Below are 27,849 nucleotides of genomic sequence, written 5' to 3' on the forward strand. Positions count from 1 at the left end.
CCTTCATATACCCTAGCAACCCCACAGGTGAGCAGGACCCCAAAATCAAGTTGCCCCATGCTCTGTTGGTTGATTGCAGCCATCTGGTGTGCCTTGAAGATCATGAGTTCAAAGCCATACAGTGAAACCCTCCCCCCCAAAAACCAAAAGAAAAAACTTGTTCAACATCATTACCCATCAGGGAAATAAGAATCAAAAGCACAAGACATCACTCCAGAAACAGAAGAAACATGTAAAAATGATCAAATATTGGTGGCAAAAAATAAAGAAGTGGATATTGTTCATAGAAATGCGAAAATGTGCAGCAGCTGCGTTAAAACAGTTTGGCACATGTGAAACAAAAGCTAACACTTGAATTTCCATAGGATCTAGCAATTCAATTCCTACATACACTGTCACAAGTGAAAACATTCACACAGAAATGTGTGAATAGATACATGTTTAGCAGCATTATGCACAACAGCAATTCAATGGAAACAAGCCAAGTATCTAGGACAAACAGACACTCAACATGGGCAGTGTGCATCACTAAAGTGTTCAAGTCCTTCTGTATCATGTGAACTTTACTTCAATCTTTGAAAAGATTGCGTTCCCAGAATACTCTTAGGATGAATTAGCTTCCCATTGTTACTCATATCTGACACAAATGAGATTCCTTCTCCCTCTAAAAATTATGGAACCAATAACAAAACCAAGAGCTAACACAGTAATGGAAAGTTTATACTTAAGCCAGAAAATAGGGAAAATCTGTGGGAGAAAAAGAGCCCCCATTTCTCATCTAAGAGATGGGGTCCTTTTTAGACTAAGGTTAAAAGAGACATTTTAACTAAGTAGGATTATTCATAACTTTCTTCAGGTAATGAGTAAACAGCCAGTCCACATAGCATCCTTTATGGCTAAAATGTGTGTTGCCACATCTCCTTCTGTATCCTGCCTCATGGGAGCAAAGGAGGCCACAGGTGTCTGTGTGGCTGCTTAGGTGGGGATCTTGTCTGAAACAGAGCACTGGCTAACACATGATAACTCCTGGAAGTTAAGAAGTCATGGTGATCCTCAGCATAGCTTACAAGTCCCTCCACATCCCAGTGCTACCTGGAGCATGGCCAGCCAGAGTCTGCATTTTTGTGTCCCAGACACCTTGTTTACTCAGCTCCTAACATAAACCCAGTGACCATCTTTTCATACCAGGTCCTTGTCACCTTCTCCCTGATGCCTCCTCAGATGACTGTGATTACAGTGCTCAGTGTCCCTGACCTGCAGTGATGCCAACTTCAGAATGGTTTCTGATGGTTGTCACCTCTCAATAAATGGAAATCAGTGTTCTCTCAGCACCAACCATGGGCAAGTGTCCTGCTCAAAAAAATAAAAACCTCACAACAACCCGCTATGTGTATTTAATCTCACCTGTAGAAGGGAAGATGAAGTCCAGGTGAAGTGACCCCTGACCCTGTAATTGCATAGCCTCTTAGTGCTTAACACTCAGATTCCCACCCAGGGTAAGAACCCCAAGAACTACTCAGGGCATCATCTAACAGTCCTGTGAACATAAGCCCAGGCCACACGGGGTGGGTGGGGGCATTCCAGATCTGGGGGGATCACATGTGTCTGGCCCTGAAGTGGCACAGATTCTATGTGAAGCATCAGGAGCCTCACTAGCCAGAGGCTCCCAGAGGCTGGGTCCTGGAAGTGGATCCACACTGGTGTCTTACACTTGGTTACACAGGAGGCTGCCTGCTCCTCTCTTCGGCCCATGCCTCTCCCACTCCAGATGCTACAGACCTATTCTGGCCATGTCTTGCTCCCACTGACCAGGATCTGGCCATTGAGGTTCACCAGGAAACTGTCATCTCTGCAGATCACAAGAGCAATGTCTACCTCAGCTAGGAAAGGCTTTGGCCTTAGGGAGCCTGTAGCTGCAACTACTTTCTGCCCAGGTCACAGGGAAACTTGAAGCCCCAAGGAGGTATCCCAATGTCTCAGTGCCCAGAGACAGACTAGGCTCTGTCTGATCCTGCTCCAAATCTTAGTGCCCCCAGCACTCACTGAATTACATCACTGTTTCACCCAAAGTCCAGTACTCAGGGTGAGCAGGGATCTGCCTAAGGAATGAGAGGGAACACCAGCAGTGGCATTGTAATGGGTGTGCCCCCTAAATTCATATGTGTAAGTTTTCCAGTACCTACGAGTGTGACCATATACAGAAATGGGCTATTGGCAAGTATTGTTAGGGTCATCCCAAAGTCACTTTTTTTGTGCTTTCTTGTGTACAGCGTCTTCTGTTCCCTCACTTCCACTATTATTGTGACCCTTAAAAGGTGGAAACTGGAACTGGGAGTATGGCCTAGTGGCGAGAGTGCTTGCCTCATATACATGAAGCCCTGAGTTCAATTCCTCAGCATCACATATATAGAAAACGGCAAGAAGTGACATTGTGGATCAAGTGGCAGAGTGCTAGCCTTGAGCAAAAAGAAGCCAGGGACAGTGCTAACACTCTGAGTTCAAGGCATAAGACTGGAGAAAAAAAAAAGGGTGGAAACAGTCACAGAAATGCACACAGGGAGTTACTCTACAAACTACGCTATTCCCTCACATGTTTAGAAACCAGGACAAGACCTGGAACGCATCATGTCCTTGCCCCTCTCAAGGGAATGGGGCCTATAATACACCTTGCTTTCACTGTTGGACTTTGTTCCACCTGTTGGACTTCAGAGCTGTGAAAGAAGATCTCCATAGCTCCCAGTGTGCAGTGCCTTTTCATAGCAACCCTAGGGAAATCACACATAAATGTTCTGTTCTGTCTACACTCTCTCCAGACCATGGGTGCCTCCCTCACCCAATACAGTTTTATAGGAAGCAGGGCCCTTCACAGGCATGGCTACTGCCAGGGAGTCGTTTCAGTCTGTCTGCCATCCCTGGCCTCAGTTCTCAATCTTGGGGGCAGTGGGAAAATTAGGACAAGTAAGAGGTATAACTTTCTGAATCTGGCGAGCCTCTACCCTGATGATGCTGCGTCAGCAGGACCAGAGCTTGGTCATCCATACTTTGGAAGAGCCAAGACATCCCTTGTAAACTCAATTGGGAATGTGATTCAGGAAGATGCATGAAGAGGCTGTTCCACCTGGTCATGGCATCTCACCAGTGTCCACAGAGCCCTGGTTGGTCCTTTAAAGGGGGAAGCACAGAACAGGATGTGTATCCACACCCTTCTCAGAGAGGCCTGGGGCAAAATCATAAGGGGAAAAGGGAGCAAAGAGGCTGGGTGTCAGGATATTAGGGGTAGGGACCCTTCCCCACAGAACTGAGGATTGATGAAGGACTCCTACTCCATCAACATAAGGGCTTCTGTACAGTGTGCAAGTGACCTTCTCAGGAGACCAAGGCCCACCAACACTCAGCAACAGGGGCATTAATCCACTTTCCTCGATTTAGACATGAAGCAGCTGGCCAAGTCAGAGAGAGCCTGTTGCCTGCCCAGAATGGAAGAGAGCAAATGCGCTTTGAGTCCCCAAGCAGTCTACACCTCTGACTGTGGCCAGCTTCCTCACAGTAGCCCTTTGCTGGGTGTCTAGGCTCTGCTGGATATAGGAAAGACCACAGGCCTGGAATGGGCCTGGGCTTCTCCATGTGGAAGACAAACAGATGGAACTCACCACAGCAGCCTAAAATGCAGTAGTCACTGCTGCCTCCCTCTGACTCTGGAGGAGCCAGCCTGGAGGGACAAAGTGATCCAGTCCTCCCGGGGCAGGCAGACAGAGAGCTTCCCACCTCCCTGCCTCCCCCCCCCCCCCGCCCCGCCAATAGCTGCCCTATGCTGCCAACACATCCTCGGAGCTCAGGAACCCATGGGTGGGCAGCCCCAGTGCCTTCCTCCTTATCCAGGCCGGAGGACTGCCAGGGGTGCACTGGCTATAGGTAAGCAGTGTGATGGCCTCCCAGGTTCCTGGCCAGGTGTCCCTGCTAGGCTGTAGAGAGGATCTATTGGCCCCTGCCCAAGCCTGAAGCAGATGACAGGGTGAAGGTAAGGATTCATGCATGCTGGGACCCACTCTGACAACAGCAGCCTGCTCTTCTCTAGGAAGCTCTTTTCATGTCCTAATCCACTGCTGAAGTGTCACCAATACCCACAAGACTCTATATCCCTCACAAGATGTCAGCCTGGTCTTGGTCCAGGAAAACACGGAAAAAATTGTAAAAATAAAGTTGGTACTAGGTCAGCCTCACCGCAATATTCTGCTTCTGTAAACGGCTTGCTTAACCCATTTGTGACATGCTCTACCCCATGCATTAACCCCCTGCATCAGTGCTATGTGACCCCCTGCTGTTAGTTCCTGATATCAAGGCCAGTTTCTGTTATCAAAGCCAAAATAGATAACTGAAAGGGTAGATAGCCAATAGAAATAGGACAAGACTTGCTTGCTAAATGCAATCCAATCAAATATCTGACAAGTTGGAAATACCCTGCCCCTGTAGTAATCACAATAAAAACCCTGCTTATCTGAGGGTCGGGACTCTCAATCCAGATCGAGATCTGTCGGTGGTTGACAGTCCAGGCTCGGGCTTGCAATAAAGACTTGTGTTTGCATCGGAATAAGCTCCTTGAAGATCTTTGGGGACACAAAATCTGGGCATAACACCACAAAAAAGGAAACTGGTCCCTTGGGGTACCAGCAACTCCACCAAATGTTCTCCACAGACTGAACCCTCCATGACTATACTACTCCTGAGAGGTGCACCATAGAGAACCAGACCACCCAAGGGTCTGGGTCACCCTAGCAAGTGCCCTATTACCATAGGGAAGAGTACAGGGCCTTTAAACAGGATGACACAGGCCAGGGGAAACCACAACCTATCCTCACAGCTTCATACTCACCTATCTAGGTTCTTCAGAGGTATTTCCGAGAGTACAGATGGGCTTTGTTCAAAGCTAGGACCCTAGACTTAAGCTTTAAATTGTATGCTTACACAAAAATAGGCCTTCCAGTGAGAGGAAATGGACTTTTTTGCATAATAAGTGGGAGACACAAGATGAAAACAAATACAGGATGAAGACAAACTCTGAGACACCAGAAAGGAGGGCATGGAAAAGAGCAGGGCTAGTAAAGCAAGACACTGGGGAGAAGCTTGAGGCCACTCACAGTCTCTAATCCCTACCCTATCTCCTACCCCAAACCAAAACAAATGTCCTAACCATAACCATAAACCTACACTCACATGTACCCTAACTATAATACAGCTTCAATCCAACCCTAACCCTATTCCTACCCCATACCCTAACATGGATCTCCATCGTGCACACTAACGCTAGCCAGTACTCACACCCTAGCGTGCTGCAACCCAAACCCACACCTTAAGCTACTCACCAACCTTACGCCTCACCCTAAGCCATTCAGTAACCAAAATCCATACAATTGTGTACCTAACACATTCATATTGAACACACTGTCTAACACTCACCCTAGCCCCTTCATTAACACATTCTTAATCCTTACCTGTTCCATAACTTGTTTTGTAAACCACTCCATAACACATCTCAAAACTCAAACTCATTCCACAAAGTTAATTCTCACCCATTCCCTAACCCTCAACCCTTCCTAAACCCTGCTCCTAAAATCTTCCATAACAGGCTCCCCAACCTCATCCTTTGTCTACCACATTCCCTATCCCCTTCCCTAACCCACTCCCTAAGCCTGACCCATTCCTCAACCATCATTTACTATCTTTCTGTAATAGTGATCCTAACCCTAACTTAGTCCTTAACACTAACCTGCTCTGTAAGGTTAATGGAAAACCAAACACCTGCCTAATCTATTTCCAAATCATAACTACATCTTTATGCTAACGCCCACTCTGAATAGCCCTACTACCACCAGTCCTTAGTGACATCAACAACCGACCCCTAACCCCAGTCATACTGTTAGATATGTGCAAATTATCTGAGAAGCCACATACTGAAGGATGGAATCTTGGGAGTGTTTATCAGAGCACTAGCAGTCTGCAGGCAGCCAGCTAGCTGTAACAAAGGCCTGCAGCCCACACAGACCCTCAACACTGTCGGGAAACAGGCCAGAGAGGGAGGAAAGAACAAAAACCATACCAGCAAACCAGTTCTCTCTCCCAGCTTTGAGGACTGGGTTAGGGTTGCTGTTAGGCACAGTTACCTTGTAGGTTTCCTTAATGAAAAGTTTCAAGTAAGGCATAGGATTCCTGAGTGGCTTAGGGTATGTACTATGGTATGGCTACCCTAATCAAATTTTTTTTTTTTTTTGGCCAGTCCTGGGCCTTGGACTCCGGGCCTGAGCACTGTCCCTGGCTTCTTCCCGCTCAAGGCTAGCACTCTGCCACCTGAGCCACAGCGCCGCTTCTGGCCGTTTTCTGTATATGTGGTGCTGGGGAATCGAACCTAGGGCCTCGTGTATCCGAGGCAGGCACTCTTGCCACTAGGCCATATCCCCAGCCCCTAATCAAATTTTAATCCTGCCATTAACACCGAGCCCTACGCCTGAAGCGTACCCCAAATATGGCCTATCTTGACAAAGGTCATTTTCAACAGCATGTGGTTCTGGGCAGCGTGTTGACTCACCAAAAGCAGACGTCCAGTTCACCCCCTTTCCGTCTCATTCTCCATCTTCCGAGCACACTGAAGGCCGGGAGTCCTTCGGGCGCCTCGGGACCCCCGCGCCAGGCCAGGGCCGCGGGCTGTGCGGACAGAAGGGAGAGGAGCTGCGGCCGGCGCTGGAGGCGGAGGAGCGCGGCTCCGGGCTGCGTCGGCCCAGGGCTCGGCTCCGGAGAGCCGGGCCGGTGGAGGAGGCGCGCGCGCACCTGCCCGCCCCGGGCGGGGAGGGGCGGCGCCCGGCGCCCAGAGGCCTCCAGTCCCGGGTCGGTGCGCCCTCGGCCCGGCGCCGCCCGTCCCCCAGCGGGCGTTTCGGGCGGGCAGGGCCAGCACCCCGAGCCTGCGCCCCGGAACCGGGAGGACCCGGACTCGGTGCGGCGCGCGCCGTCCCACAGGTCCGTGCCGGCGGCTCGGGGCGCGCGGCGGAAGGGAGCCGGGAGCGGGGTCTGGAAGCACGGCGAGGGGAGGGCAGATCTCCCCGGGTCCGGGTGGGGATGGAGGCGGGGGGGGGGGGGGGGTCGCCCCTTCCAGGCCCGGATCCCCGCGCCCCGCACGGTGGCACCCGCAGTGCAAATGCGGGTCATAAAGAAGAAACCAGGCGGGCGAGGCTGCCCGGTGAACACCCGTGGACTCCGCGGGAGACGCCGCGGCGGCGCCGTGTGGACTTCCCACCTGGAGCTCAGAGCCTCTCCTTAAACTAAGTTCACTCCACCTCCCCCAGACACGAACCGCCCGAAAGTTCAAGAACCCTCTATGGAGGATGAGAACCTCCGCCTTCCGACACGGCGCATTCCTTACCTGATGGCTGCTGGGTGTGTGGAGCAGGAGCCGGGAAAGGAGGGCGCCACGCGCCACGCCGTCTCAGGCCGGAGAGGTTCTGCTGACCCGCGCCCACGCTCACGGCGCACGAGGACGGACAGAGTGCGAGCCGCCAAGGCAAGGCCTTCTGTAGGACCCGGATGGGGAGGTGGGGCCCGGATGTGACCTCGGGGGCGGGGAGGTCACCGCCCCCAGGTGTGCGGGTCACCTAGGTAACCGGGCGGAGACGGTCAGGTGGGGCCTCTATCAGCAAGTAGCCCTCCGCGAGAGTGCATTGATTACCCCATAGTACCTTTGATCTACCTTTTATGCAAAACAGGTGAAAACAAATATTAATACCTGAGGTAAAGAAGATGGGTTTGTAAAAGAGAAAGAAATAAGAATCCCCATGGAGAGCCAAGTCTCTTTCCATTTTCAGTGCCAGCAGAGAAAGCCAGGCAAGGCATTGCTCTTCCAACTGTAGGAAGGCTTGGCCTTCAGAAGACATTTCTAGTTCACAAACATATCCACAGCGTCTCTCCACGCTGCTCAGTACATTTGTGGTGGGAAATCGTAGGGGGAGGTGTGCATGTTAGTTCTCGAACTGTTAATGGTTTCAAATGATCTTTTCAAATCTTTCCACAAAACCATCTGAGCTGTAGAAATCCTTTTTCATTGGTAATGTGTATAAAAAGGAAAGACAATTAGGTTACTTCTGTTTAAGAGCTGTCATCTGAACCTTGCAGTTTTCTACAGTTGTTTTTGTTTTGTTTTGTTTTACAGTTGTTTACCCAACTCGAGATGCTTCAAGACAGCTGCTACCACATAAAATAACATCACCAGGCACACAACTACATTCCCAAGGAGAATTCCCTTGCACTGAGAGATTCTGTTTCCGGAAAATTCCAAGAAGCAGTACTAGAAATTCATTCACAGAACAACGGTGGTAAAGCTGGGAAGGATCTTTCCTTTAAATTATCAAGACCCTGCTGCAACAATTTATTCATATTTTTCGTGTTTTAAATGTCTATTGTCAAAAATATTCCAACATGATGAGCAGTACAAGGTTTCAGAACCAAAACACAAACCTATCTGAATAAACTAAAACAAAAGAATACTTACACTGAGAGGATACTTAGTATTACAATGAAAAGGTACAAATAACTACTCCCGTATATTATACGCACCAATGGAAACAGTATTTTTATTGTTATTATAAAAGTGAAGTGTAGAGGGGTTACATTTGCATGTCAGGTAGAGTACATTAACTGATTTCTTTTTTTTTTTTTTTTTTTTTTTTTTTTTTTTTTTTGGCCAGTCCTGGGCCTTGGACTCCGGGCCTGAGCACTGTCCCTGGCTTCTTCCCGCTCAAGGCTAGCACTCCGCCACTTGAGCCACAGCGCCGCTTCTGGCCGTTTTCTGTATATGTGGTGCTGGGGAATCGAACCTAGGGCCTCGTGTATCCGAGGCAGGCACTCTTGCCACTAGGCCATATCCCCAGCCCCAACTGATTTCTTTTTAACAGTACACACAAATCTTTTTGTTTGGGCCTTGCATTGTTTTGCGTTACTGACTTTATTAATATTTTCACAAACACTTCTTTAAAACTTGACTCAGCTTTTATGACATTCTTATCTCCAATTAACTAATAGAAAACTGGAAGTAGTGATGTGCCTCATGTGGTAGAACACAAGCCTTGACTGAAAAAGCTCAGGGACAGTGCCCAGGCCCTGAGTTCAAGACCGATGACCACTACCAAGAACAATAAAGAGTGATGTTTGTCCCTCTGAACCTGACTTACTTCACTTACCATAATTTTTCTAGGTCTGTGTGTTTACCTGAAAATGGTATAACATTTTTCTTTCTAGAAGATGAGTAAAATTTGTATCTATCTGTATCCAAATACCTTATTTTCTTGACTCATAGCTCCATTGTATGGCATCCGGTCTAGTTTCATGCCTTGGCAGTCATGAATAGTGCCATAAGGAGTATGCATGTTCAAGTGTCTTTATCGTATCCTGACTTGCAATGTTCTAGGTCGATGCCCCAAAGTGCTATCATTAGGTCATAGGGAAGTTCTATATTTAGTGTTTTGAGGAATCTTCAAAGTGCCTTCCAGTGTGGTTTCACTAGTTTATATCCCCTCCAACAGTGCACCAGGGTTCCTTTTCCCCCAAGAATCCCCACCAAGATTTTTTAGTGCTCATTTTCTCTATGCTGCCCAATCTAAGTGGAGCAAAATGAAATCTAAATATTGTTTTTTATTTAATTATATTGTAAAGGTGATGTACAGAGGGGTTACAGTTACATACAGTAATGATTACATTTCTTGTCGAACAGTGTTACTCCCTCTTCATTTTTTCCCAGTAAATAGAGTTTTGATTTGCATTTTCTTTATGGATAGGGATGTTGAACATTTTCTCATGTGTTAAGAGGCCACGCTTACTTTTTCTTCTGATAAGTCTCTATTTAGCCCTTTTTCCCATTATTCTTGGGTTATTAATGGGGGGGGATAACTCCTTGTATATTCTGGATATTAGGCTGTTATCAAAAGGTAAAGATCTCCCATGCTGTAGGCTGCCTTTTTAGCTTAGTAACTACGTCTTTTGCTGCGCAGAAACTTTTTAGTTTGATGTGATCTCATTTTCATGTTTCATTGCAAATTTGTTGAGCCCCAAAACTCTGCCCAGAAAGGTCCTGTCGTGTGTGTGTGTGTGTGTGTGTGTGTGTGTGTGTGTGTTGTATGCAATCCCAAGGCTTATACTCAGGTCCTAAGCACTGTCTCTGAGCTTCTCTACTCAAGGCTAGCACTCTACCACTTGAGCTGCAGCTCCTTCCCCACCTTTTAGGTGATTAATTAGAGCTAAGATTCTCACTGGCTTTCCTGCTGGGGCTGGCTTTGAACCACAATCCTCAGATCCCAGTCTCCTGAGTAGCTAGGATTAAAGGCCCCACCTCAGGGGAACAGCTCTGTCATGGCTTACTTTTAAAATTATTTTTCCAAAACTTTCATACTTTCCTGGTAAAACATGCCTTGTAAGTTATCCACAAATTTTTGGCAATTGCATTAAAGAGACCAGTGGCCTTGGACTATAGAAAATTAATAGAAAAAAACGAGAATTCTATTTTATCTTTACTGCATTTTATGAAGTTTTTGCCATGTGGGTTAAAGCTTTAAATGAATGCAACCTCATGTGGCACAGTTTATTGCTCATCCCTGGCTTCTGTTGCTACTAAAGAGCTCTTGAATCTGCTACAGATAGTTAATATTTATGTCTTATCTCTGGTATATTTTATGTCCGAATTCTATTGTTTCTCTGAGATTATAATGTATGGAAACTGGGGCCTTATGTCTCTTTTGAGCTAAGTGAAACATATGGACTTCAGAAGATGGTGGCTCATTTGTGTAGTGAAAAATAGAAAATAGAAAATAAGACTATATCACAGTCTAAACATTTTAAGTCTTATTGTAATTAATAGTTAAGAAACGGAGTATTTTATAAAGGCTCTGAGGGTCTCTGATGCCCCTAGAACTATCAAACCCACTGACATAAGCATACCTGGAGCTTCAGCGGACACTTGTTAGGGACAGCGGCTAGGGGCATCACATGGCCACTTCCAGGCATCCCAGATTATTGTCACCATCAGGCTTGACAGATGAGGGGGCGACAGGAGGGAGAACAGAGAGGAGGACAGAACAGACCAGAGAGAAAAACAAAACAAGAATAGGCAGGCTGGGTTTTTATTGTTTATTCATTATTCCATTTTCCAGGTAGAAGGAGGAAATACCTTTTTTATGACATGGATCTCTGTTAGACCTTTACACCAATCTAGTTGGTGAAGTATGAATTTAAATTAAAACATTCAATCTTCTCCTGGCTTCATCAACCAGTATTTCTTTCAAAAATTTAAAACAGGGAAGCAGGCAAACAGTCATGGAAAACAATGGCCAAGCACTATTTTCACAGAAAGCTTTCATCCAAGATTAGTTTATTTGGAGCTTCATGCTACCTCATAAACTGCAAAAACGAATGAGAAATGTGTGCTCTCCCTCTCCCTCCCTGCCTCCTTCCTTCCCTCACTCTGACCTCATCCCTGCTTGCTCAAATAATCCTCTAGCAACAGAGTAAGGAGATGTTGAAAGATGAAATTCATTCTGGAAATCACAGAGACAAAATACACACACACACACACACACACACACACACACACACACACACACAAAATGAAGCCAGAAGACAGGCTGTGGCTCAAGCAGTGCAGCACAATCTTAAGTAGAAAAGCTAAAGAACAGCACCCAAGTCCTAAATTCAATCCCTGTCAACAGCACCCACACAGAGAATTAAGAAAAAAAAGTTTCACACATGTTTACATGTCACACCTGTCATTTCCCAAGTAAACAGCAGAGGACGCCCTAGCCCTTGGGACAGCACCTGTTTGAGTATCTTTTACATGCTTTTGCATATATTTCTGTGTGTTTTGAGTTGAAATTTAAGATATATGCTAATTAAATTGGCATGCGTATATGTAACTACAGATCAAGCATTGCCCCAAGCAAGGTTGAAAACCCAACATTTGCCTCAAGACTCCAGGCATCAGTTAAATATCTTACATCCCGAGAAGTATTAAAATAAAAACAAACAAACATGTTTACATTGAACAAATCACTCTGATTTTAAATACTTCTTATTTCTAACTTGTGATTCCCACTTTACTTTTGATAACTTGCTGTTAACTTACATCCTCACTTGTGAACATGCTATCTTAAGAGATGATGTACTCATTTATGTCACACAACTTAGAAATGCTGGAGTTAAAGTTACTCATGACCACATAGAACATGGAATCCATGGAGATCTAGCATTCACACTATTACCATTTTATTTACACTAAGGCCACAGAATAAAAGATAAGTATATAAGTTGGTTAGAAGAAAATCTATGAGACTTCTATCTACTTGATCACTTGCATAGAAATGTAATATGCACCAAGTTTGATGGACAGAATGAATTAGTAATAAATGTAGCTTAAATCAAAATAAGGGGGGCTGGGGATGTGGCCTAGTGGCAAGAGTGCTTGCCTTGTATACATGAGGCCCTGGGTTCGATTCCCCAGCACCACATATACAGAAAATGGCCAGAAGTGGCGCTGTGGCTCAAGAGGCAGAGTGCTAGCCTTGAGCAAGAAGAAGCCAGGGACAGTGCTCAGGCCCTGAGTCCAAGCCCCAGGACTGGCCAAAAAAATCAAAATAAGGGACATTGTATATCTTTAATTTCACCAATTGTGGGTATTGCTAAAGTGAAGGCATTTTATTATTCCAAGTACATATTGCTGTGATTGATAAGCTGTAAGCATCGATTATTACTAGTGGACTATTAAGATGTGAATGTGGTTATGGGCAGAACAGGCATGACAATTAACAGGCAGTGGTAGGAAATGTGATGAAATGCCTGCTGGCTGTCACTTCCTAGTCCCCTCTCACATGACTCTATTTGACTTGTGTGTGGGTTAAACTCAGGGTCTGACAGAAGGCATGCCCTCTAACAGTCAAGCCACATTCCCACCCCTTGCTGCTACAGTTCATAGGAGCTCACATTCTTCCCTCTGACAGGACCATGGTCTCCTACTTACACTTCCTACATAACTGGATAGCAGGCACGTACCACCTCTCTCAGCTTACTGTCTTAATGACTGGGTCTTTGATGGTGATCATCACTGATGGGAGGTTCTGGAACACATAAGGACCTTCCCCAGATACCATGGGGGAGGGGCAGTTTCAGCTGGGGCTTGAGCTTGGTGGTGCTGTTAGCTACTTTCATAGATCTGTGGAGCCCAGAAGATACCTGTGCCATGTCTCTAGGTACAAGCATGAACAACATCAGGATGCTGGATATCAGAATCTGTAGTCCTGTGTGGGCTGAGGCCTTCCTTGGGTTCTGCAGGCTGATAACAGATACACTGGAGCTTGTGACCTATAACCTATAGTTCTGCAGTCCATGGATGGAAGGGCAAGCTGATGGGGTCAGGCCCTGAGTGCCACCACACCAAAGCCGCGTGAGGGGATATCCCCGGATCATGGCTGTTCAAGGGTTATTTGCACCAGCAGCTGTAGTCCAAAGCTAGACCCAGGAACAGACCTCATGAAGCCAGGACTTTGCACAGCACATGTGTCCCAAGCCTGTGGAACAGAGAGACTTGTCTGGCTCCTGTCAGGTGAGCACAGGCAGGACCACTGGTACCATGGTCCTGGAGCAGCTGGGACTGGAGTTCACTGGACAGTGAACACATGCAGGTATGGCCCACATTCTGTGACCCCAGCTCAGTCCTAAGAGTGAAGGTGGGAAGATGCTTCTAGTGTGGGGTCTCTGGTCCTGATGTGGAAGGCAGTCCTCTGCCCTGTGAGGTACATACCAGCCCAAGGGCTGCTTGGGGCTGGCTGAGATGGCCTCTGTGGCTGTCACCATGGAAGCCTGAGTTCTAGAGCTGAGATGGCCTCTGTGCTGGTCACCATGGGAGCCTGGGTTCTGGAGCTCATTGGGCTTCTGCAGTATGACCTTCCTCTGAAGCAGTGTTCCTTGAAAGCATTCAGACCTCTCACCTGGGCTTACAAGCACATAAGGACTGTGGGACTCTGCGATGGTTCTTGGATTCCCATCATGACCTGGGAGCTGAGGCTGACACTGCAGTTTGCAGAGCCCTCTTCTCTTGGTTACCTTTCAGCCTCTTTCTGCCCAGTAGGATTCCTGCCACTTCCTTACTGGTGTTTACTGTTCTCCCTTTTTTCTCAAGATAAGTTTAAAACATCAGTGAAGAGCACCTGGCAGCTTCCTTCTCTCTTATTAACATATCTGTTATGATGACTATGCCTGAGTTTATATGTCAAGAAATTATTTTCAATTGACAAATCAAGAATACCAGATACTCATAATTTTCTGCATACAACTCTCCAAACCTTGATTGCTTGGTATGCAGTTTTACTGTGACTAGAACTTCTCACATTTCTGTATTCTTTCATCTATCTGCTTGGCCCACGTTGCTAAAACAAAATTAAAAAGTACAGGGGCTGGGGATATGGCCTAGTGGCAAGAGTGCCTGCCTCATATACTTGAGGCCCTGGGTTCGATTCCCCAGCACCACATATACAGAAAATAGCCAGAAGTGGCGCTGTGGCTCAAGCGGCAGAGTGCTAGCCTTGAGCAAAAAGAAGCCAGGGACAGTGCTCAGAGGCCCTGAGTCCAAGCCCCAGGACTGGCCAAAAAAAAAAAAAAAAAAGTACACATTTTCGCTTATGGATGTTATTGATCACAGACTTTCCTAACACCTGTCAATCAAACTTAGTTTTGCCATTTTGTGGTGATGTCTTGTACCAGCAGGCTATGCAGCAGCTGTGCACCAGAGGAAAAGGGTTCCATGCTAGAGTTGGCCATTGCACAGGCCTTACAACCTCACTGCCCCCCACACACACACACCCTCCATGCCCTGCCCAACAAAGCTTTCCCAGTTGAGTGCAAAGCTCCTGGCTTCCCAGCACCTCAGTTGCCCGGTTTGCCAAGCCAGGATGATGAGAAGCCATACAACACAAGCTGATGACAGCACAGGACTTGGGGTGACACTTGTGCTGACAATGAACCTCATACTTGAACGATGCCAATATAAGAACTGTAGCTGGAGACAGCTGTCCCAGGTTCATCTGCTAAACCACACTGTCCACACCAGACAGCATTTTCCTCACAGCCTTGGAGCAGAGTCCCATGGGACCCAGCACATGGCAGAGGAGCCCTGGAGATTAGGGATGCAAGGGTTTCAGTTATAGCTGAATTTGTGTAGCTAAAGACAGGGTGCTGCTGATGCAGTTCAAGAGCTGGAAACACTGAGATCAACATTCAAAAACCCATTGGATAAAAGAGTAGCTGCCTGGCCTGGGAAATCCACACCACCAAACTGCTCCTAGGATGGCAACCCACCACCTGAGATGGCCTAGGCTTCCATGAATGGCACCGTTTCTTAATGGGCCACAAAATGATCAGTATCTGAAAGCAAGCAATATTCTTTCATCACTTAAAAAACACAAACATACAGAACTTACCCATGATCAAGCCATACCACTCTTGATCATCTACCCAGAATGTTACAAATCAGAATACCATAAAGGTACTTGCACATCCATGTTCATTGCTGCACTATTCACAATAGAAAGTTGTGAGAACAGCCCAGAGGCCGTACATTGTGGGGCACCGGCTTGCAGCTTTAAGAGGCGGTTCTATCTGGCCCGCCTATTTTCCCAGCCCTGGAGCCGCGTGGCTGTTAGCCCCACCTGCCTTCCGTGTCCAGAACCGGAAAGGAGGCTCTAACCAGCCCCGCCTCCCAGCCTCGGGGCCACGTGTGAGCCAAGATGGCCGCTGGTGGTGAACCCGGAGGCGGTCCTGTGGGCCGTGAAGGAGATTTATGCCGCCCTTAGGGAGGTCCTTTGGCTACGCTACACCCCTCCTCTTCCTGCCGCCATTCGGCCTTTATAAATGTGGTTCCTCCTTATTAAAACCGAAAGACTGCGTGACATTCCCCGAATCGTCTGAGTGTCCTTCTTGGGCTGGAAGTGTGCGGTTCGCGACTCTACCTCCTCTTCGTTCACCCCATGGGGTACGCTCCCTGGCTCTCCCGCTGGCCAGGAAAGAGCTGGGGGCGAAGGACCCCGGCAGTACAGTACATCAGTGGGTCAAAAAATGTGCTATGTAAACACAATATAAGTTTATTCACCCATTAGAAAGAAAACAGATTGTATCATTTGCAGGGAAATGGACCAAGAACAAATCATGTTCAGTGAGGTAAGCCAAGCTCAGAGATAGATAAATCTAAAATATAACTGGACATGATAATCTATACATTCACACACAAAGAGTCAGGCCAGAGGATAGCAGGAAGGGAGGAACCCAAGGGCATAATTCTAGTGAACATGTAAAATAGTATTCGTTGAAAAGAATGTCAAGGAAATAGAAATATGGATTGTTTAAAAAAAAAACTCACAATGAAAGGAAATATTGGTGTACAGCTAGAAACCAAGTTTGCAGCTGCAGTTGCTGCAGTCACTGCTGGACAGCGCTGCTTGGGGGGCAAGTTAACATATTCACCCCTTTGGACCAGACAGGCCACTCGTTCCCAAGTAGCATCATCCCAAACCTCCCCTGCTAGGACCCAGGGGCAAAGATCCAAAACAGTATCATAGAACTTACCCAGTTGCTTATCAGAAAAATAAAGATGCCTACTCTCCAAGATGCCTTTGAGAACACGAATCTGGCTTTCCTTTCTTTGAGTTAGTATTCCCCACATTGCTTGGAGAGGTCCACTTACTCGCTTATGTGTGTCAACGTGGGGCCCCACGTTGGGCACCAATCACTTACCTGGGTCCCTGTTCGGGTGCCAGTTGCTGCAGGCCAGCGGCTTGGGGAGCAAGTGGAGACAGAGTCAGGAAGACGAGGGGGCCCGGGTGAGACAGACTCCGGAAACCAGACTCGAGGTACAGACCTAGTTTATTGCGCAGTTTCCAAGCCTATATAGGCAAATCACCCAGTATATGATGTAATCAACAGCCAATAGGTAACAGACACCTGTACTTAGGGACTCTTTTGAAAAGGAACTTCCCAGGAGGTGCAGGCCTGGCGGGGGAGCCAACTCATGCCTTAATGCCCATTGGGTTTTCCCAAGAGCATGTAGTGACTGCTGTTTGCAGTAGAGTTCCGGACATACGTGGCTCCACGCTGCTAGCCGCTCTCCCCTGGAGCGTTTCCCACAGTTGGCTATACTGATAATCCTAGTAGGAATTGGGTAGAAGACAGTTCTTACATAGTCAGGACAACAGGGCATCTGATCATGGCACCAAGTATCTGATGGAATTCCTAGGTGGAGTGTCAAATACACGCTGATGAAAATGGCACCTTAGTTATCAACAAAGAAGCAATAGATTATGATGGTAAATGAAATCTGTAAGGCACAAAACACTGTTGGCCATGCATTGATTACTCTTCCACTAATGATTAGCCAACAAGGACAGGGGTAGCCTCGTAGCCATGCTGTGTGGCCCTGGGAGTCCCCAAGCCAGGAGCCCCTGGGGAGATGTCTGGCCAAGGGAAAGGAGGGGGAGTCCCCATGGACAAACACTGCTTTGCCCACATGGGACCTTAATCAGTAAGGATCCCCACATCTCTGATTCTGGGAACCACAGATGCACAGCAAAGAATCCACTTGATAGTGATTATGCAACAACTTATATTCAACTTATCTGACATGAAGTAAAATTGAACAGAGTCAACATCTGTCAGAATGGATTTTCTGGAAGAAGTTTAATCAAAGGCAGCCATAGGCATGAAATGAATTTGAATTACATTTGCAGTATTAAATTTACAAGGGACATGCAAAATAAGACAAATGTGTTATGGACTGATATTGACTTCTTTAATGATTTCAGCACAAACTTTTAACTTAAGGCACTTTTATTTCGCCAACAAAAAACAATTATTAAGAGAATAATGGTTCACTATAAAACAACAAATGGCTAATGCAATTGAATGTTTTGGTAAAGAGGAGACCTTTTTCTTTTCCTACCAGTTGCCTAGTCCATCTGGTATTAATGTTACAAGCATGGGAAAGATTAACTTTGCAGTCTCTGTGCTAATTTACCACTTGATGTACACTTTGCTAAAACCCACAGAAAAGAAGCACTCAAACTCTTGATTATGACTTACCATTGGTTCACAGCAAAAAATTTCATTGATGGGAAATATAAAATGTTTCAGTAATTGCATTTAAAAATAAGTGCAGGCCAAATTTTCCACATGTAAAAAAAGAAACATAACAACTGCACATTATAGAATGTGAAAGGGGGGTTAAGTATATATTGTCCAAATACATTCATTAAAAAGGCTTAAAAATACAGTGAAACGCATTTAAAATCTTAGGTCAGCTATGCCAGGTTTGGAGCTGTTTATCACTGAAGTTTTCTGAGGAGGAGTCATTGCTTTAGCATTTTTTTGTATTAAATGATGACACTTAACATGTTTGGAAGAATATCACTGCAATTAAAATTCAATCAACTCTATACAAAATGTTGCTTTTCTGTAATCAACTGTATTCATATTACATGCTTCATTCAACCTGATGTAATTTTCCTGTTTCTATTCCATTACTCACCTATTTAAGAATGTGGTGGGAATCTCGTAGATGATCAGAGAGCACACAGTGCATGGTAGACCCACCCAGTCATCCAAGTCACAGGGAGATCTTCACTGTGCCCCAACCACGTCACTATGCACCAACCATGTTACTGTCTGGCTGTCCCCGGACAGGCCACCTTGCCAGTGGCTCTCTCTACAGCCTGGGGACTGCACTCACCATACTGCAACATTACCTCTCTCTAGGTCCATTCAGGGAGGGACAACAAAACAAATACAAGCCTATTAGGAACATGGAAAGAGCAGCTTATATGGAAGAATTAGGACAACATGCCATTCATTAGACATCAATCTAAACAAAATTTGTCTTGGCAATTCACCAAGAAAATTAAAGAGCTTTTTTTCTTATAATGATCACATCAATACAAACTAACATATTTGCTTTAGAAAAAGAAGGAGAAGAAAAATCAGTCAGGATAGAAAAGCGAGAGGAGGAAATTGACTAAATGAAAAATTCCCATTGCTTTTCTTGTAATGTACAGTGGAAAAAAACCCCTGCATTTTTACTAAACTTCCCAAATTCCTACCTTAAAACAAGAAAGGTTTACCCCATAGATCCCATGTACAAAATGATTAATAACTTAAAAACATGTAAAGTGCATACAAATGCTATGCAAATATAACACTCATTAATGAAACAGTATTACTGCTGTTTGCAATATAGAGCTACAAAAATATATGGTTCAAAATGAAAAATGGCATTTTAACTACCTATAATCTCTGGAAAGAAACCAGCAAGGACGAGTTGTGACTCGCTCACTAGGCACAACATTCACATTTCAGTGGTTTTGCAGATGGAGTTACAGAGTATATTACTTTGAAGAAATGGAAGATATACAAAACCAGATGAAATATAAACATATATCTTCCAAAAGCAGATAGAATGTTAATTTAATGAAAAAAGTGGTATTTAATGTTTTGGCAAAGTCTTTCCCAGCCCATAGTAAACACAAAGTGAGTGGCTGGAGTGAAATATTTTCACAGTGTACGAAGCAGTTCACACGGGTGCTTCCACAGCAAAGTGAGCTGACATGTATCTGAGGTCAGACTTTGCAATGTAACCCACCGGGGAAGATAAAAACAATTTATATAATGATTTGCAAAGAAAATGCCTGAAGTTGTACAAGCTACATTTAAAAAAATCATTCTATGTTGTTTGCTCATTATGGACAAATCTCACAGTATGCTGAACTATATTACATAAAAATCATATGGCAAAAAGAAAAGGAATTAACACAGAACTTGGGAAAATATCCCCCACATACGTTTTTAAATGCCCTGCAATCTTCACATTCGAAAATTTATGCATCTAAATCTAAAAAAATATTATATGGAATACTCTTAAAGTTACACAAACTGATAATAATTTACTGTATTATTATTATCTAATAGGAGCAAATTACCACATACTTGAACAAAGTTAAAATAGTTGCTATTTCTTTATAATAAATTTGATGTATAATTTACTTGTGCTTTTTGCACCAATTTATAAATACAGTATGTGTAAATGCACAATCAAGACTGACAACATTGATAATTAAATTCAAAACAGCAAATACTTACCTCACAAAATAAACACTAAATACACCTCTTATGAAAACCAGAGCCTTCTGGACTATAGGACTAGAGTCTTTGGACCCATGCCAGGTTTGTGCACTGTGGAATCTCAGGGCAGCTGCAGGGCTGGCAAGCTGGCATTAAGTTCAGGAGAACCAAAACCAGGTGGTCACATTTGCCAGGCTGGTAGTCAATGAGTGGGACAACTCCACAGGCAATGCCTGTGGGTGTCACAGGATGAACCCTCACGAAGACTCTGGCCAAGGCGCTTGCTACTGAAAACAAATCTGAGTACAGCTCCTAAAAGGCTCCCATGAATCTCAGGGTAGCTACTGCAGAAGCCTTGGAAGTTCAAGTAGTAAGCAACAATCTGTTTCAGCACCTTTGACCACAACAAAAACAAAGTCCTACATAAATAAGAATGAATTTTATAAAGTGCTTATGAAATTATAAACATTTCAAATTAGAGTGATGAAAATAAATGTCCATTTCACCATCACAGGTGAATGAATAGGTCATGTTCCTGCAAGACCTGCCATGCCTTTCAAATCAGCAGTTTGGTCCACCAGTTTTGAAACAACAATACCTTTTTCACCATTAACAAATACATAATTTTTAAACTAACCATAATTCCTTCTGTAAATATGAGATTTTTAAAAAGCACCAATTTCAAGAGGCCTGCTATCACACTCTTGGTGTGGGCCAGCATGATCTACCTTTTTAGGTCTGCTTTAAAGTTGAATGTGACAAAACCAAACCACTTGTTCATTTTTTTTTGTTTAAATGTATCTGTATGAAATACAGCATAAAATATTAGAAAACATTAAAGAAATGAAAGACAAAAGGGACATTTTTTTGGATGACTAATACATTAAATTTGACTTTCTATTTTTCAGTGCACACATAAAACTGCATGTCTTCTCTTCCAGTTCTAGAAGTGTGAAGGGTGCCCGTAGGGAGTCACTCCTTGCTGTGGCTGGTTACCTAATGAGAAAAATAAGTACAAGTACAAATTACAAGAGTGAAATTCTGCTTTCCTGTTGCCCCTGTTCTCAGTAACAACCTCAGGAATGAGGGAATACATAATCAACAGGCAGAGTGCCATTCTACTCCTTAGAGACCCTGATAGTGGGATCAAAATGGTGCTGAGTTCATGCTGTAGAGGGGTAGATTAGTGCACACAGGAACCAAAAAGCACAGTCAATAGACACCAGCACTGGACTGACTTAGAAACAGCCATGGCTTGCACTGCTCCAGGTTCCCATCCACAGGACCACCCTGTGGAAGCTCCACTGCCACTCTCCACCCCAGGGGCCTGGCCACATGCTATCAGAGGACACTGCTGATGGGGGAGGCCATCTGCAGCTCTAGCCTTTACTGTTAGCTTAAAACTCTTGGGAAATTAATCCGTGTCTTTGTACTTCAGCTGAAATTAGTTCTTTGGTATGAGCACCTAGTTTCATGGGGTTGTTAATATTAAATTAAATGAGTTAAGGTGGAAAGCCACAAGTTCCAGAAAAAGTGGATGTAGAAAAATGCACTTCTCCAGCACTGGTAGCCAGCAAGTAAGAGTAGATATACTTCCCCAAAGATGTGTATTATAGAAAAGACACAGGTAGCTGGTGTTTTGGTGGCTCACGTTAGTGATCCTAGCTACTCAGGAAGCTGAGATCTGAGGATTGCAGTTTGGAGACAGCCTGGGCAGGAAAGTACATGAGACTCTTAGCTCCAATGAACCACCAGAAAACAAGAAGAGGAGCTGTGGCTCAAAGTGGTAGAGCACTAGCCTTGAGCTGAAGAGCTCAGGCACTGTCCAGGCCCTGAGTTCAAGACCCATGACAAATACATACACACACACACACACACACACACACACACACACACACACGAAAGGAGAAGAGGAGGAGAGGAGAAGGAAGAGGAGGAGGAAGAGGAGAAGGAGAAAGAGGAGGAGGAGGAGGAGGAGGAGGAGGAGGCCAGGAGGGGGGAGGAGGAGGAGGATGAAAGAAGAAAGAAGGAAGAAAGAAGGAGAGGAAGAAGGAGGAGGAGGAGAGGAAGAAGAAGAAGCCATAGATACCAATTTCTAGACACCTGAAAAAACTCTCTGCCTTAAGTTTATATTCTTTGTAAGAACATAAACTCTAGAATTAATAAAATATAATGAAGTATTAATTGCAAATTTTATACTACATACCTATGAAAAAAGATTTACTCGATGTAACTAAAATTATTTTTAAAGAAAAACGCAAACAAAATCTTAATTATGACTGACAGAGACACAGAAGTGTAGGAAAGGCATTACCTTTGCTAAGAAATTAACACACACACACACAGCAGTCAGGTAGAAAGCCAAGACAAAACCAGGCTGCTTATTGGCCACACACCAAGCCTGTCCTGAGGGTCTGAGCAGGCTACCAGACCCCATACAACTGCTTTCAGCACACACTGCTCTTTACTGTATCTCAGACAAACAGAGCCTGAGACCCAGTGAAAATGCCTCATTTCCATCCTAGCTGTGTACCCTAAAACAAAACAAAGCAAAACAGAAAAACAAACCAAAGAAAAATTACATAACTCAAGAAAACAAGACACCTGTGCATCTACAGAGTTCCCCAAATTAAAAACATTTCCAGGTTTAAAGGTGAGTGCTGGGCTGGGGATATGGCCTAGTGGCAAGAGTGCTTGCCTCATATACATGAAGCCCTGGGTTCAATTCCCCAGCACCAAATATACAGAAAACGGCCAGAAGTGGGCACTGTGGCTCAAGTGGCAGAGTGCTAGCATTGAGCAAAGAAAGAAGCCAGGAACAGTGCTCAGTGCCAAGGCCCAGGACTATCAAAAAAAAAAAAAAAAAAAAGAGTGCTGGTGGCTCACATCTGTCATCCTAGCTACTAAGGAAGCTGAGATCTGAGGATTGTGGTTCAAAGCCAGCATGGGCAAAAAAAGTCCCCATGAGGCTTTTATCTCCAATTAACCACTCAAAATCAAGAAGTGGTGCTGTGGCACAAGTGGTAGAGTGCTACCCTTGAGCACAAAGAGGCTCAGGGACAGCATCCAGGCCCTGAGTTGAAGCCCCCAAGTGACAAAAACAAACAAACAAACAAAATAAAAAAAAGAAATAAAGAAAAGAAAAAAAATGTCCAGGTTTAGACAAGAGGAAACATAACAGTCTAGAAAAGGATTGGAAAGACAGTATTTCAACCAAATCAAACCAAGACAAAACAAAACACTTTGAACTAAGCCAAATGTGAACCAGTACTGAGGAACCCTGCCATTTTTTTAGGAATCGCACTGTGTTTTTTGTTTTGTTTTTGTACTGGGGATCGAACCCAGGACATTGCATTTGCTAGGCAAGCGTTTTGCTACTGAACTACATCCCAGCCCCCTCCCACTGTGATTTGGGGCTTCTCTCAAAGGTCCTGCTGGCCCAGGACTGGGCTCTGGGCAGGTACTTACTAGACAGCTGCTTCTGGAGCTGCCGCACCAGGGCAGCAGTCTGCTGTTGCTGCTGGGTCTGCTGCAGGCCCTGCCTGGGGAACTGCAAGGTGACAGGAGAAAGGGGGAATCAGCCACAGAGCCGTCACAGACAGAGAGTCACAGACATCCTCAAGAGAACGGAGCGGCACCCAGTGTGGACAAATCAGTCTGTATCTACATCCTGGTGTGCTTCTTCTAGCAGGCAGCTGAGGTACCCACCTGCTCAGAGAAAATGTGACACAAACATGGCACAAAGACCTTTCTTGATCAACTCCTATAGACCTTGCTTGAATGCACAGGAGAAAAGCAGGCCCTGCCAGACAGAGGATGAAGGCTGGGTCAGCTTCTAAATAAAAGAAATAAGACACTATCCTTCACAGGGTAGCATTTAAGGCCTTCATCAGAAAAGAAAAAAAAAAAAGAAAAACCTACTTTGGACATTATTACCCATTAAAATTACTCTTAATGACACCAGGCACTGGAGGCTCATGCCTATAGTCCTAGTTACTCAAGAGGCTGAGATCTGAGGATCATTGTTTAGGGCAGGATAGGCCATGAGACTCTTAGCTCCAGTTAACTACTAAAAACTACTAAACTACTAAAAACTACTAAAACTACTAAAAAATTCTGAAGTGGAGCTATGGCTCAAAGTGGTAGAATGCTAGCCTTGAGCAAAAAAGCTCAGGGACAGCTCCCAGGCTCTGAGTTAAATAGAGCCCCACGACTAAAAATAAATAAATAAATAAATAAAAGTATCATGGGGTTGAGGTGTGGTCTCAGTTGGTAGTGGTAGCCAATGAGTGAAAGCATCAGGTACTGAGTTCAAGTCCTGGTCTCAGACAAAAAATAAAAAGAATGTCTTCTATTAAAAACAAAAAGTGAGAATTTTGAAAACAATCTTTTTCCCATTTCTATAGTAAATTTAGGCAAGAATAATTAAGAACATGTAACTATATTGGGTGAAAGTCTGACAAAGCAGCAAACTAGATCTGATCAAACCATTCCTACAAATTACAAAGGGACAGTCACTAGAAAGATCTGTCAGTACCCACACAGGTATTAACGTGGTATCACCAATAACATATATTCTAGTGTGACGCACAGAAAAGGGCACAGTTACAGCTTGTAATATTATAGCTAAACATGCACACAGAATGTTCAAATTACAGGGCTAGGAATATGGCTTAGCAGTAGAGTGCTTGCCTGGCATGCATGAACCCTGGGTTTGATTCCTCAGTACCACAGAAACAGAAAAAGCTGGAAGTGGCACTGTGGCTCAAGTGCTAGAGTGTTAGCCTTAAACAAAAAGAATCCAGGGACAGTGTTCAGACTCTGAGTCCAAGCCACAGGACTGGCAAAAAAAAAAAAAAAAAAAAAAAACACAAAAAGATTCAAATAATGACAATCTGAGCAGCTGAAAGTTAATGTCCTATACAGTTAAAAATGCCATCACCATGAAGATGAAGAAGGGGAGGGGTATGGAAGTCTTGGAGCCGGTCCACAGAAAACATGTTGAATGTGACAACCAGAACCAGGAAGAAGCACTTACTACAGGACATGGCAGGTTCATCTAGAACAACGTAAAAGACTTAAAAAATTATAATACTGTATTCATGCTAAACATCTCAATTTCAATAATTAGGTCTCTCTAAAAATGTGGGAATAAATAGGCATGTTTATTCTTCATATAGATCACAAAGGAAAAGGAAGAGGGAAAATGAATAATAAAACAAATGCCACAAAATGTCAGTCTTCAGTGAATCTGGTTAAGAGTTTGGTGACACCTTTGTGCTGTTTCCTGCAACTTTTCTGTTCAAAGAAAAAAGTTACATTTTGTTCTTGGGCAGAACATGAACTGATTCAAAGGAGAACTATTACAGTGTGTCTGGAACTACTCAGCTCCACCCTGCCAATTCTCTTATGATAACTAAGAACCACTCTCTGCTGCTACTGTGAAAAGATTTCTTACATTGGACTGTAATAAATGTCACTGGCATCAAAGCTGGGAAAGCTAGATCCATGATAAAGTTCTGAAAACAGAAATCTAAACTGGTCAAGGCAGAGTCTTCTCAGTGCACTGACCTGTCTTGTTCTGGCTGAGACTTTCTATAGCCACCAGAGGCCACTTTGTTACCATGTAGGCCACTTTGTTACCATGCAGGACATTTTGTTACTATGTAGGCCACTTCATTACTATGTGCCATTTTGTTACCATGTTACTCTGAGCCTTTTTGATGATTGGCAGCTGCAAGGCTGTAAAACCACCTTCCAAATCTTGGGCTAAAGACCAATGTGAGCCTAGTACTCTTAATCTCACAAAAACTCACATGGGTTTTCTCTTGTTCCTTCCTTCAAAGTATTTATTTTCAGAGATATGCCCAATATTCCATGGCAGGTGATGTGATCATCAATGATACTGGCAAAGTCCTTTTTTAAAGAAGCGCTTAAGTAAATAGGAAATATTTACTAAAGAGGAAATTAGCACAATTTAAAGAAAAATAGTAAGTGAATAAAAAAGGAAGGGTATGGAACTTGCAAAAGTAAAGGTTGTTATGTACTACTGAGATTTAGAAAAACTAAGATTCTCTGCATATACGATTATGAGCTAATTAGAAATTCTTGCAGAAATTCTAACTCGCTGCAAGCAATTTCAGCTACATGGTCTTTAAAAGTACTCCCACGCACTTTGAGATGACCTTCTAAAGATAGGTACTAAATCATTCTAACATTGCTAGAAAAAAAACACAAAAAACCCTTGATATCTCAATGCCATTCTTTCATCCATGGAACAGTCTAAAATTAAAAGTGTTAATTATTAAACCTCAAGTGTTTATTTTACTTTTCAATACATGAATGATAAACAACAATAAACCCCTAATGTAGTTCTAGGTACTTTGCTACAGTATACTTAGATTCTTTCAAGTTTTCATAATGGAATGTAGCCTGCATTTGAAAAACCTGCATATCTGGTTCTAAACTACATTCTTACCAAAGGCTGCTGGGGCTGCATTGCTTGGAGGCCAAGGGCCTGACTCTGGTTCTGGGGGGGCTGCTGCGTCTGGGGGGGCTGGTGGGCTTGCTGCATCTGAAGGAAAAAAAATTAAACCATTAAGAGGAAGAGACGGATATAATTTCTGAGCCCCCTTTCCCCATACACTTTATATCAAATGATTATTCTGTTTGCATAAAAAATATGGTACCGAAAAATAGAGATTCATTCTCAAAAATATGGTCACTAGGCCATTTTGCTAGTATGTACATAGTATATAAAGCTCCTACTATATTCTGGTTCACACGCACGTGTGTGTGTGTGTGTGTGTGTGTGTGTGTGTGTGTGTGTGTGTGTGTATAAGATGCCTATTACTGACAGAGAGGGCCATAAGTTTAAATTAATTGCAAGAAAAAATGATACAACCCAGAGAAGTGCCAACCCCAGATGTACAGGGGCTACAAATGCAACAGGGCACAGTGTGGGCAGGGAATCCCCCACCCCCAGCATTGTGAGGAATGCAGCAGGGGTGCAGGAAGCTTCCCCCGCCCCACTCCCAGCACTGTGCAACAAGGCACACTAAAACTTTGTGAAAGGGGCAGGAGGTTCTGCTAAATGCCCTTTCTTGCCATGACCTGGCACATGCCCACAGAAAGGAAACTTTGCCAAGTTAGAAATAAATGATACTGGTTTAGCTCCTATTGTCAAGTACATTGGCCTCTCTGGAATGTAATTAGGATATAAAGGCATCATCTCTTTCTTCTGCAGGATTAAGCTATAAAGGCATCTTCCCTTTCTGCTTCTCCCCTCCCCACCTCCCCAGTCTCCCTGCCCTACCTGGAGGAGTCTCTGCTGCTGTCGCGCTGGTGGCTGGCGGGACCTCCCCTGGTCTTGAGGCAGGGGAACAGAGGGGAGGTCTGGGGGGGCGGAGGTCAGCACAGCATCCATACCCCCGACCACCAGAGGGCTCTGCTGCAGAGCCTGATGATTCAGTCTGGCAAAAAACAAAGCAATTTTTTTTCAGGCCTCCATGTACTTTCAAGTTGTAATCAGAAACACAGGCACGCCAGACACATCCACAAGAAACTATTGGTGTTCAATACTAACTTGCACAATTCAAACAAGAAAAGGATGGAGTGTAGCTTACAGATGGAACACCTGAAGGTAAGGAGATCAAGTACACCGCCTGAGGTAAA

The 27,849-nt window shown here is 44.6% G+C and overlaps 1 protein-coding gene across 4 annotated transcripts in view; it reads right to left on the reverse strand.

Annotated features, from left to right (window-relative positions):
* Positions 1-18,557: 18,557 nt before the first annotated feature.
* The window catches only part of Med12l (mediator complex subunit 12L), a 199,892-nt gene continuing 190,600 nt past the window's right edge, over positions 18,558-27,849 (reverse strand). For 3 of the 4 annotated variants that reach the window (XM_048334781.1, XM_048334782.1, XM_048334780.1), the window contains 4 exons: positions 27,491-27,647; positions 26,654-26,749; positions 23,644-23,725; positions 18,558-21,171 (listed from right to left, as the gene is read on the reverse strand). In XM_048334781.1, the coding sequence (XP_048190738.1) occupies positions 21,119-21,171; positions 23,644-23,725; positions 26,654-26,749; positions 27,491-27,647 (388 nt within the window). In that variant the 3' untranslated portion in view covers positions 18,558-21,118. The remainder of the gene's footprint in view (positions 21,172-23,643; positions 23,726-26,653; positions 26,750-27,490; positions 27,648-27,849) is intronic. The other variant, XM_048334783.1, reaches the window with a different exon arrangement.

Source organism: Perognathus longimembris, chromosome 26 (assembly GCF_023159225.1).
Source record: "Perognathus longimembris pacificus isolate PPM17 chromosome 26, ASM2315922v1, whole genome shotgun sequence".
Classification (NCBI taxonomy): domain Eukaryota; kingdom Metazoa; phylum Chordata; class Mammalia; order Rodentia; family Heteromyidae; genus Perognathus; species Perognathus longimembris.